At 37.0% G+C, this 13,120-nt stretch overlaps 1 protein-coding gene across 2 annotated transcripts in view; it reads right to left on the bottom strand.

Annotated features, from left to right (window-relative positions):
• Positions 1-13,120, bottom strand: part of lmbrd1 (LMBR1 domain containing 1) — a 75,693-nt gene that overhangs the window by 1,820 nt on the left and 60,753 nt on the right. For both annotated transcript variants that reach the window (XM_078932387.1, XM_011484562.4), the window contains 5 exons: positions 10,502-10,566; positions 10,313-10,415; positions 9,062-9,166; positions 8,764-8,913; positions 8,335-8,395 (listed from right to left, as the gene is read on the bottom strand). In XM_078932387.1, the coding sequence (XP_078788513.1) occupies positions 8,335-8,395; positions 8,764-8,913; positions 9,062-9,166; positions 10,313-10,415; positions 10,502-10,566 (484 nt within the window). The remainder of the gene's footprint in view (positions 1-8,334; positions 8,396-8,763; positions 8,914-9,061; positions 9,167-10,312; positions 10,416-10,501; positions 10,567-13,120) is intronic.

Consider the following 13,120-nt stretch of genomic DNA (forward strand, 5'->3'; position numbering starts at 1 on the left):
CTGTTTATGATTTGACCGTGTTTTTAACGTGTCTGAACTCACATAAGAAATGCGACCATTAATACACAGAAAGGCGCCTCAGGCACATTTATGCAAACCAAAAGAAACAAGCAGCACCCAGAAGAAAGAAAAACTGTGTTAGTGTCTGTGGAAATACTGATAAAGCGATAAAGAATAGAGAAAGGCTGTAAACACACTAAAAAGAAGACACAGACAGATTGTAACGGTTGTAAACCAGACGCTTCATGTTAGCTTTAAGACGAGAGTTTGCTTTTTTTTTAATGAAATGCATGCCTTGAACTGACAGATCTATAATGATCATCATCGCAGTGGTAACTGCAGTCATTACCAATGCAGCAAAACTTCTGAACAGGATCTCTCCTCAGAGAGTCTGAACAGAATCGAGTCAGTGCAGAATGCAAATGGAAAAAACAGATACTTGGAAAGAGTTTGAACGAGTCGTCAACAAATCAGATTTAATCTTACTGTTGTTTTATTTAATATATAATAAACTAAATCATCGTAGTATCACAGTAAATCATTTTTTATGACTTAGTTTTTCTCACTACAGCTAAAGACAAATGACAGAAAAGTTCCTAAGCTGAGTCTTTCCTTTCTATGGGTGGTTTAATTTTGGCACGCAGAGGGAATGTGTGTGACGTCAAAAACGGGAAAGTGCTTATGGTACGTGTGCGGCGTTGGAGCCTTTCATCGGAAACTCAACCGTCTTAGAGGAAAAACAGAAGTAGAGGAAAACTAACTCTTTCCTTCCGATCAAATTCATATAATGAGATGTGTCACACACAGCATCACTTCATGAGAGGAGAGAAAATTTACAAAGCTGAAGCGAGGATGCTCCGACTATGTTGGAGAGCCATCTGGAGCATTATCACTAAACCTGCTGAGCTCCTCCTATCACACTGTTCCTCACACAACTCCTCACACTGACTTGAACCCCATGTGCAGAGCAGGCAGACTCCTACAAAACTGCATGGCATCGAGGCCCAAAGAAAAACCTTTGGGAAGATTTCAACGTATTTCCCAGCAGACCATTTATAGAACCACAAAAACTCAGTTCAACACCACCTTGAGAAAATAAAAAGTCCTAATTTCTGTGACTCCACCTCTTCTTTCTAAACCGTCTATAGTTCTGCAGCTGTTTTGCTGAACCGCCAGACTCTGAGTGAGACTTACAGATGGTTCACAACAGTGGTCTGCCTAAATATATTTGACCAGCTTCACCTTGACATCCTTATTGTTCTTTTAAAAGAGCACGAGGCAGTGGGAGTTTAGGGAATTTCACCTCCACTCCTGATATCTGGGTTTACAGTGCCCTTGTGTAGTATTATTCATCATGTATACCTTTCATCCACGCACATGAAAAACATGCATGAAACCCGTGCACAAGCCGTGTGCTCCTTTGAAAGCCTCTCCATCAGCCAGCACTCCTCCAGCATCACTGTTCTCTTGATCTGGAAACGCGGTAAGGCACTTTCACCTAAGTGTCCTTTGAGGATGCTGATGTTCCTTCAACAGAATTGGTTTGAAAACCTCCGTCTTCTTATATTGGTCTTGGTCATGAAAGTTTTACAAAAAAAAAAATTTTTGGAGCAGACAATATATATCGTGTAGTGGCGAGATTCTGCAAATGCAGACACAAAAGACAGCTAACACTCAGGTAATCTGCTATGAGTTGACCTAACAGAAACCCCAGATCATACCAAGAAACCTTAAAAAGCACCTAACTTTAACAAAATACATTCAGGTGGATGTTGTGCAAAATATTAGACTAGAAAAAGGAGGTTTCTTCTCTCTTTGATTGACAGAAATACCAGGTCGCTAAAATCTAGATAATGCTAAAAATCAGTAAAGAAAGTTGAAGTTTCTGCAAAAATCAAGATAAGCAGCTTTTCTAGAATAATTGATACCTATTGACATGCTCCATTGACGTGGTTTTGAGGAAGGCTCCAGCTGAGAATTGCTTGAGTGGCTGAAACTATAAAGACAACGCATACATTTGTGACTGTCTCTGCCTTGCAGCTTCTAAAGACAAGGCTGTGGAAACTGGCAAGTTGCTAGGAAACTGACAGCAGTCTGAAGTATAAAAATACTCCTGTTTGTCCGGATGTTTTCACTATAGGGAATTAATATATAATGTTTCTAGGGTCAACGCAAACCTCTGATCACAGATAAAAGTCACCCTAAAGTAACAAAGACTTTTTGTATAAATAAAGGATTAACTGATGAAAAAAAGCAAACAAATGGTCAGGGAAAACAGAAGAGTGAGAGGGCACTTTTATTATGGCAAAACTACATTTTGTTGGGTAAATTTGTTGATATTGATTGTGCTTTGAAATAAAAATTATTTAAGTAGAAAAAACAAAAGGTTTTGGTCCACCATAAATCTGGGGATCCTCAAATTTAGCTTTAGATTCAGACTTACATTATAAATGAACAGTTTCCCAAGCAATTTCTTCATCCAAGCATTGGATTAAGAGAAAACAGAGGCAAAGGTACAAACAGGGTAAAAGATTAATAACATTTTTTAATTTTGGTAAACCGAAAATAATCTTTTTTTTTGTTTTTTTCATTTTAATAATCTGGGGAAAAAAACACTGATGAGTACAGCTCTGAGCCTGAGTCAGGGGAAGGTAATGAGTTAATTAGTTAGATAAGGGGTGGAATGACTGAAGATGGACATGATGTGACAACAGAAATGTAATGAAACAGAGGGAACAAGAGATGGAGGACTAATTAAAATGATCCGAAAACTGGTTCCATTAACAGTCCACAAAATATGAAACTAAATGAAAAAAAAATGCATACTGAACTAAAATGACAACAAAATGGATAACTCATTTAAAGCTGGTGCCAAATACAAAACCAACACGTTTTCTATTAATTCAAATAAATATAAAGATTTGTTATAAATCCAGACAACTAAATAATCTGATGAGGAGATCTGAGATAACTGCTGCAGAGGAGCTTAATCTGGGTGTATCCCTGCTGTGCAGCAAGTAAAATAAAGTCCAGAAGCTGCAACCTTCAACTCCTTTGAAGAAAAGACAAACAAATAAATACAAATAAAAAAAGACTCTTCAATAAATGTAATGCAGAAGAGAACTTTAGGCTTTGATTTTCTGGGCCACGTCTGCTAATTGCTGAGGATTCATTGAAGGCAGATAATGGGGATTTTGGCACAGCCCACTTGCTCACCAATATGTTGTTGCCATTACCCCACTGCGTCCAGCTGGCTAATCAGTCTCCTGCTTGACTTCTACCCTTTTCTAGGCCAGAAGTGATACAATGGATTAATTCAAAGAGAAGTCTCTCTTTAGTCTGATTCTAGAATGTGCTCACACATGAATGTCCATCTTTACATCTTTGCAATGATGGTATGTTTAAATGTTTTCTCCTTACAGTAAAATCATTGCTTGATTTAGACCAATGACACCAAATACCCTTTCAAAATTATAGTTATTTTTTATTGTTATGCACTGTTAGAAGAGCCCAACAAACAGTCGTAATAACCAATCATTACTCTACCGAAGTCCCTGTCTGACAGCTCCACAAGCTACATGTTCAAAAACAAGATCACTTACAGAAAGTCCATTCATTCTTTCATGAGAAATTTGAGCCAAATGTGTAATAATTCAGACAGACAGAGCAGATTGACAAAAACTATTGCTGTTATACATCAGAATGGTTTAGGCCAGACACACACCCCGGTACAACGGCTTCACAAGGTCTAAAGACAACCAAAACATACAATTGACGTACATCATCAGAACATGAACGATGGGACAATGGATTTATATGATGGTGCTGACAGAAAAACAAAGTAGGTTACGACAATTAGATGTCTTGTTTTCATTCCCATTTTTGTAAAAAGTGTTTGTACAGTGTGCTTTATCTCTGTAACATCTGAGTTTAAGTTTAATCTAAGTTTAAACTACTTTTTATAAAGTACTTCTCGTAACTACACATTCCTTTCACTCTTGCATCCAGTTCAAGATTAAAAAGGAAAATACACAATAATATTTAATGTTTGGCCTCCAAAATGAAAGGCATTTATTCAACAATACATTAAGTGTAACAATAAAATCTGTCCAACTCAAGAGACTCTTTCTCCCATCGGTCTGTTGAGGACAAGCAAGGACAAAAAAAAAAAAAAAGGACTGTGTTGATTATGAAAACAGTTGGAAAATGATGCAGGGATGTAACTGAAGGACATGCTGACATTCTGGAGCTGTGTTTGGTTCTGCTAGGGTTTGATAAAACCTCTAACAAGAGGGAAGAGCTCCAGAGTTTGTCAGCTAGTTCAGATCAATACTGCCGTGTTTTGAGGGTCTTAAACTTCCTCGGTGGAATGGGATTACTGTGTTTACATCAAATGAAACCAACAGCACAAGGAGCGAAAACTTACACGGGGCTAATGAACTTGAGTCTGTGGCTGAGGAATTACCCTATAAATATGTACAAGGTCCAAGTGAAAGTAGGTTGTGGGGTTAATTTTCTCTACAGGTTGGAGTCTGATCTTTGCTCCTCCTGCCAGCCAACTTCACAGGGAAAATGCTGTTCCTTTTGAACAAGACTGTATCAATTACACAGTGAGGGCTGATCGAGCTGACACTGTCTCTTTTTTGACATGCAGCTTTGTCTTCCTGCTTCTAGACAAACCATTAAGTTTCTGTCTGCCTCAGCTCCTGATAGGCTTTTCTCCTTTTGTTCAATTTCACTCAAGTTTGATTTCAAACTTTTTCACACGACCTTTGCGTTTGTAATTAGTGTAAATGCAGTGGGCATGCAGACATCTGTTGTTCTTTACAGCTCACACCGCTTCCACACAGTTTTGACCAAATCCCTCTATCTCCTTTAGGCTCTTTTGTATTCAAGTGGAGGAGACTGCTCCCAGACCATGCCACAAATAAGTGCAGTCGTTTTTTGCACTTAGCGCCTTGTCCACCACTGATCAATCAAACTGCCTTGGAGTCATTAGAGACACACCAACCTCCAGTTTCAGGCAATGGAGTGTCTATTCAGTGGACAACATTTCAGGAGGTTGTGAAGGAATGCACCAGTGTTTTCTGATCTTTAACTTTAGTTTTTTTTAAGGCAGTGGTGTTAAACTGAAATAAGAAAAAACAAAAAATAATTCTCACAGCTGCTCCTGGAAATGCCATTCGTCATGCAGGGTTCTTCAAATCATGCACACGAGTAGCAAGCTCTGCAGTGGTTGCTGAGAAATGTTTTACTTGTTGTCAATAACAAGCCTGTGACAAGAGCTACAGGACCCAGACATTCTCTGGGTTGTCAGGGCAACAGGTCAAAAGTCTTTAAGGACAAAAATGTTTCAGGTGCTGATGTCTTCCACAGTACCTCACTTCTTGACAGGTTTATTTTTAGTCTATGTAATTCCTTTATGATGACAATAACAACATAATTACAAATTGTGAACATAAGTAGATCAACTGGTTGTGACATAAGTGATAAATGCAACCCACGTAGGGCTGCACGATATGAGGAAAACTCGCGGTATGCGATATTTGTAATTAATATTGCGATAACGATATAAATTGCGGTATATAAACAAATAGCAAAAAAAACAAAAACATAATTTCCATTTCACTGCAACAGTTTAAAAATTATACTCCAAATGACCCTTGTCGACTTAGGGGGCAAACATCAAACATAAAACGGCTCATCTGATTGATCAAAAACGTAAACGGGTCCTTCTGATTGGTTAAATGCTTAAAGGGATTTATTTCATTTGTTCAATATTTCAAGCTGCCATGAGTTTGTTTTAGCACATTTAAGGTAACCATTTATTGCGATTTTTGCCGTCTTTTGCGGTATGCATATTGCACAGCTTGATTTCGCGATAACGATATATTTGCGGTATATTGTGCAGGCCTACTGCAGAGTCCTAACCTGTCCAGATCTTAAGGGTTCTTGGACTGACATCAACATTTTTACAAATTAAATGTCCCCAGCTGACATTTCGCCTGTTTCTTTTGGACAGTTGAGGGATGAGATGATGTCGCAGCTTTTGTCTTTTTTCTTTACAACTAACTGAAAGGCAGGATGAAGTAGAGCAGGTGTGAAATGTGAGACTTGGGTCCAAAAAGCTGGTTTTCTTCTAATTGCCTTAGAGTGTGAATCTTCCAAAAGTTCTGTCCTGGAAATGTTTGATTTTAGTTTTCATCTTATTCCTGTGGAACCCTTAAAAATGAAAAAAAAAACATATGGCACGCCTCCGTTTCACCTACTTCATCCTTACTTTACCCTTGCGTGTATTTTAACTGTTTGCTAAAATCTGTTGCATGTCCGTAGACAAAAAAATGTAAATGAACATTTCGCTCTACGGTCTCACAGACCGTTCTACGACAGGCCACCTTTTTGCCCAGTGCAGGTTTGCCCCTTCTTTGCCCGTATCCATCTGTATCGACTAAGGCTTTGAGGTGTGAAATGTTAGCTGCTAAACCGTTATTTGTTGAGCCTCTTGTTAAGAATCAATGTGTTCTACTTTGCTAAGAAAATGGGTATTTCTGACATAATTAAAAGGAAAAGGACTGTATTCTTACATGAAAAAAAGGTTCTCTATGAATTAAGAAAAGAAGATTCTTTTTAATCACATTTCAATAAAGAGCTTCACCTGTTACATCCAAATGCCGATTAGAGATTGTATTCATGCATGTGTTGTCTCAGCTTGACATTTCCTCTTGAACATGGCAGGTGGTACAACGGCTGTTATGAAAGCAGGAGCTGTTTTCAAGATGGCCACCAAAAAAAAGAAAAATCTTTCAAGCTGCTCAAATGAGAAGTTAGAAATTCTGTCCAAGTAATTGTAGCACCTGTAAACTAAGAAAATTATGGAAGTTCTGGAGAACCTGAAATAAGCTTTCAACCCTTTATGACTCCAATATTCTCAGAAAAGGCGCTCAAGTAAACTATCATGAGGAAGCAGTGCAGAATCACAGCTAAATCTCCTTTGGCTGAATTGTTAGACTTAAGCAGAAAAATGAGAGCAACAACAGAAAATTAATTTCCATAATGCTGTCAGTATTGAAGCATTACAGGATTATTTTTGGTCTATGTAATTCCTTTATGTTATCAGTAATAACATAATTGCAAATTGTGAACATAAGCAGATCGACTGGTTCTAACTTAAGCGATAAATGCAATTTAAACAACAAAAACTGACAATGTAATTTGACTTATTTTAATTTAAAAAAAGACAATACAAGAATAGTTGACTTCTATGTTAGGAGCTTAAAGCAGGAGATGGAAAATCTTAAAAAATCAGACATTGCTTTCTATCTCGTTACTGCTGCTGATGCATTCAGTCATCTTCTAAACCCGTTTTTGTCCCGTTCGTGGTCAGGGGCAGGAGCCTATCACGGCCATTCATGGGATGGGTCGCCAGTCTGACACACCCATACACACCTTCGGACAATTTAAATTAACAAATGAACCTATGAATGATGTTTTTGATATCTTTTTTTCTAAATATGAAATAGTTTCCAACTTTCCACAGGTCTACATGGCTTCTTTTTAAAACTGTTTTGTTTCACTAAATGTGCCTTATAGTCAGATAAATAGATTTTATTTTTTCTTTAAGCAGACAGAGGGGTAAAAGAGCCACGTATGACTCTGGAGCCTCAGGGTTGCAGACCCCTGAACTTTGACCTGTACTCTGAACTTCTTCACAAATGCAGTATGATGCAAACATCAGTGGATTTTCTGCAAATAATTTAATGGAAACAAAAAGCCTTAAAATTTATCTTTAAGGCTTCCTGGGTTTTTCAAGAAAATTTGAGGACATCAGAAAATAAGGTGCCTGATGAGGCCAGAAAGGAAGTACTTCTCTAAAGAACTGAAGGAAACTCTGCATTTGCATAGTTTAAATTCTAAAGACAAGAAAATAAACATTAGAGAATAAATATATCACAAGAAAGAGCTAATGATCCATTTTCAAGGGCAATATGCGTTGACAGCAAATGAATAGGGTAGCTGTGGCGCATACACAGTGGCCTGAATTATAATTTACCAAAAATATAGGAAGGCATTGATTTTATTTGTACACAACTGCTTGGTAATGCTGTATTTCTCACTGCCAGTGTTTAAAACTCCTATTTTTTTAAACTTCATTGAGCATATTGTGAAGAATCAAAAATATGTTAAACTTATCTTTTAGTTACAATCTGGGGTTTACTTGGTAAAATTACCAAAAAGGTACAACAGATCATTACCTAGCTTAACTAAGTTTATGATTATCCGTTTATGAATAAAACTGACTGGTGGATCCCTGTTTGTGGTGACAGCGAAACTCACCCTCTGGTGCATCAGCATCACATGTCCTTGTGGTATCAGTAGTGGTATTTCCAGATGGTATCTGGATGGCAAAACAAACAAGAAAAAAATCTAAAGACATTTTTTTCTACTTTGGGAAAAAGGTTAATAAAAAAATGATGTAGCTGAACTGTGCCACAGAAAAAGAGAGGGGAAAAAAACAGTTGATCACACAGTCTTTAAGTGGCACACACAGCCAAATAAAGAAGTGAGACACATAGACAGCGTACAAAAAAGAACATGAACGTAGAAACATGACTGCCTGCCCACAGAGACCACACCACAACCTACACAAATCTACACCAAAGAGCTTTGAGCACGCTGACAGACACTGCTGTAGTTCCAGGCCCACCCTCAGCTAACTCTCACCAGACAGACCCGAACATGAAATGAACATGGCTATTTTCTCACCTGCACAAGGTATTTCTGGCTGCCATACATGACATATTGTGGGGCCAGACTGTAGATCATGTAGCTGGTGTGTAGGACAATCAGAAGTAGAATCATGCAGAGGAAGAGAAGAGCCTGGGGACGTGTTCTCTTGGGTCTTATTTTGTACAGCTAAAGAAGAAAGCATTAAAGACTAACATCAGAAAAAGTTACATTTCACTATACTGCTCCCCAAAGGGAAGTTTAAGCTCATTCATCTTTATGGCTTATTACATTTACATTTGTTTAGTCAAACTGAAAAAGTAAAAATGTTGTTTACTCTGATCCAGAAGAACCAGATGCCCATGTTGCGAATTCCAGCCATGGAGGTGAATACAAAGTACATGGTGATGACAGTGATCAGGATGTAATCCAGAGGAAAAACCTGCAATAAAAAGGAGCACACTTTTCACACAGACGCAGCACATTTAAAGAAAAACTGCATCATCTTCAAAACTCCATTCCCAATTTATATTTATTTGAGAATTTTCTCTTGTTTTTTATTCTACCTATAACTGTAAATCTTAATTGTTTTGTCTTTATATAGCTTTAAAGATTTAGGGCTGGCTATCACCAATAATTTCCAGAACCGATTCGATTCAATTCAACAGGGCCTGGATCAATTCCATTCACGAATCACAAATAAATTTTTTTCAATCCACTCAATTCGATTCGATCCGATTACATTTTCAATTTATACGATTTACGTATTCAGACATTTGTATAGAAATACAATCATAATCTATTTATGTTTTGAATTTGTGATAAGTATGTTAATCTGATACAGTAGCATCAAGCTAGTGGACTTTGGCTTTACTGCTGTTATGCATTCGGTCACCAGAAAAGGAAAGGCATAAAATATCGATATTTACTTTTAGGGATCAGATTTTGATTTATTTAGCTTGGATTGGTTGAGATTGATTAATTGATTTTATCAACCCAGTCCAAAAAAAAAGTATAATAATGAAACATACAAGCCACCAATCACAAAAGATTCACATTTTTCACGAAGTCACAGTCCAATAGTTCAGTTGAAAGTGAAAACAGTTACAGTTATCTGTTCTAGAGAAAGCCAACAGTCTTTATTTATTTGTACTGCCCTGCAGGTCAAAATGAACAACTCTACAAATATGATTTGGTTAACAAACAACAGTTTATAAAATTCAGCACCCACTTTGTTGCAAACTGCAGATTCAACAACTCGAAATGTAAAGTCTCTGCTAATCTTCCTTGGATGAATACATTATTTCAAATAAAGCATACATTTGCTAAAAACAAATACCGGTAGATATAAATGCCAATTGGAGTTAAATATGCTGCAAAAATATAAATGTTTTATGCAATGTAATGCAGCAACAAGTTAATAGATACAGGTTAAACGAACACTTTATTAGAATGAAAATCCACCGTCTGATAAAGCTTTTAGATTAGGATTTATTAAGGATAATAATAAAGGGAGCAAAAGAAGATTTTTAGTATATCTTGATAAAGATAATATCTTTTTAAGCATGAGAGATGAGAGGATACTTACAGGTTGTAAGACTAAAAGAAGTTCATTAAGCGGATTAGTCAGGTTGGTGCCAAAGATGATGAACCCGGAGCTGATGCCAGCAGAGTGGAGAGCTTTGTCCAAACTAGAAAGTATTACAAACAAAATGCTATAAATTAAAAGAGTAAAATGTTAGGTATAATCCAGTTATGAAAACAGGTCATGACTTACTTCGAAATGAAAAGGGCAACGATGAACAGCAGTGCAACCAGGATGAAAACAATCCCCAGTAATATCTGTAAACACATTTAGAAAAACAGGCGTTTTAAAAACAATACACAAATGTTTCGCTTAATGAAAGTATCCCAGGAGTCAGCAAATACAAGCTCTCTGTAAAGTCCTCAGTCAAGGAGAGAGCGCATAGCACAGAAAAAAACCCCTCCGTTTGGAACTATTGCCCATCGTAGCTGTGAGAGGTAATGGCTTCTTTCCAGGGAGGTGAGAGGACTGCAGGAGCCAAAAATGTAATATACCTTATCAACTGTCAGACAATAGCAGGCCTTTGTAGCCAGAATATCTCCTACGAGCCATAGTGAAGAAAAAAGAAAAGAAAAGACACGCACAGGAACAAAATTCTACAATGCCTGAATTCACACAGATATACTCCTTGTTTTGTGTGTGTGTGTAAAACAAGCATTTCACCAGAAAACTACTGCAGTGATTGCATCAGTTAATGAAATGAGCCCAACAAATAGCTTTTTCAGCTTCCCATACATTTGTTTTTTGCTTCTCTAAATGATATATATATTTACTACGGTGACAACTTTAGGATATTGGAGAGAATTCAACTCTAATATTTTTGATACAAAAGAAATGTAGAAAACAACTCCACTCAGAGGTAAATGTATTTGGATGCAATTAGGAAAATGTGCAAATTGATGATCAGAATCAGACAAATCAATGCACAAATGTGGCTTTCCTTTTCAAACATGCAGCTGGAATTGTGCATGTGTTCAATAAAAAGTGGGCTGTATTTTCTAAAGTTAACTTACATTTAAAGAGTGCTAACCTTACAAAGTTGTCTTCCATTTGTAACCCTCTTCAACTCATTGAAAAATAAAGGTCACTCATAATAACTGCAGTTTTTAAATTAAATTTGTTATCAGAATCACTTCTATGAGTTATGAGTGCACAAACAAGGCTTTGGTTACTTATGCTTTTATGAAAAAGTACAAAGCAAACAAGGGCAAAGCATAAATAGGAGTTACAAATAAAAAAATAAAAAAATACGAAAAAATGATAAAGATATGTACAACATTTAATCCAGTTCAAAAGTTCTCATGGCTGTGGTTTCATATTCTGTGACTGCTCAAGAACTCATCAGCGTAACAGCGCAGGGTAAGAAACTATCCTTGAGGCGAGCATTGTAGGCAAATTTTATCACCAAAATCAAATCACCACCAAATCCCGGACGAGCCCCCAATTATGTTACGCCCCCTTTGTGTCTAGGGGTACCTAGGAAGGCATAACATAAAAAGTAAAGGTTTGGCTACCAAAGTTGACTGTAACAAAAAGCACCAAACGAATGTCTCCATAAAATATGACAAATTTATTTACAAATAAACAATCCAACAATAACTAAAAGTGAAGCTAAAAGGCTTCAGGGTGAACCAAGGCCAAAATAACAAACAAAACCCCAACTAACTGAAATCTTGTTTTCTTACCTGTACAAAGGAAAAGGGAAAACAAAGACAAACACTAACCTCCCTGACCTAACAAAAACAGGAGAAAACAAGTACTAAACAAAATGGCGGTTCACCCCTACAGCTTCACTTAAACAAAATCATAAACCAAAGGACTAAACAGAGTGGGCACAGACAAAACTACAAAGAACTACGAAGTGCAACACAAACTAAAACAAGTGGAGAAGACATAAACAAAATGGAGAACAAAACAAAATGGAGAAGAGGGCCAAGCTGCAGTGGAGGCTTTTGCTGCAAGGCACCCTTCTCCCCGGCTGGAGGTCCAAGTGGTGGCTTTTAAAGGCTGCCTCCACCAGCTTGTCCAAATGGAGGCCACACCCTTGCCAGCACACCTGAAAATAATCACAGACATACAAACAAAGATCCACAAAAAACACAGAAGTCCCACTCTGATACAAAAATAACACAAAACACAGAACAAACAGAACTAAATAAAACCTAATACGGCCACAGCCGTAACACCAAGCTAAACAAAAGTGAGGCACTTGCAACTTCAGAGTAAACTAAGACCCTTGAAAAATGGTTGCAGATATAATATATATACCATTTTTTTTAGAATGGTCAATTTGGTATTACTCTGCACTGTTAGACATAAAGTTTATTTAAATAATGCAGCAGCAGAGAAATGCTGTAGTCTAATGTTAGGAGCAAGTAACCTTTCTTGGTTGGGGGTTACTGAAGATCTTTTAAAACTTGTATTTATGTTGCTGGGACCGAGATACCCAAAAACGTAAGATGAAAGCAAGAAAAAAAAATGTGGTAATTGAAATCCATCTCTATTCATCTTTTTTAAAGTTTCATTTGTTGTGCAAATTCTTAAGTCACAAAACAAATCAAATAAATGTAATCAAAAAATGAAACACGATTGAAAAAATATATGCCTTTAACGAATGAATATGCACCATTCATTTCCAAACTGTAGGCTTTTAAGGTTCTACAATGTTACATAATGCATTGTTTTTCCAAAGGTTTAGGTGGAATTCTTGTGATTTTATTTTCTTTTTTCTCCTCAAAGAAAGAGTATTTTCACGGGGCCAATCCCTTTATAACTGTCACGTTACCACATGTTAAGCAAATTAATACTTCT

Source organism: Oryzias latipes, chromosome 15, assembly GCF_053564925.1.
Source record: "Oryzias latipes strain Hd-rR chromosome 15, Olatipes_Hd-rR_3.1".
NCBI classification, from domain to species: Eukaryota; Metazoa; Chordata; class Actinopteri; order Beloniformes; family Adrianichthyidae; genus Oryzias; species Oryzias latipes.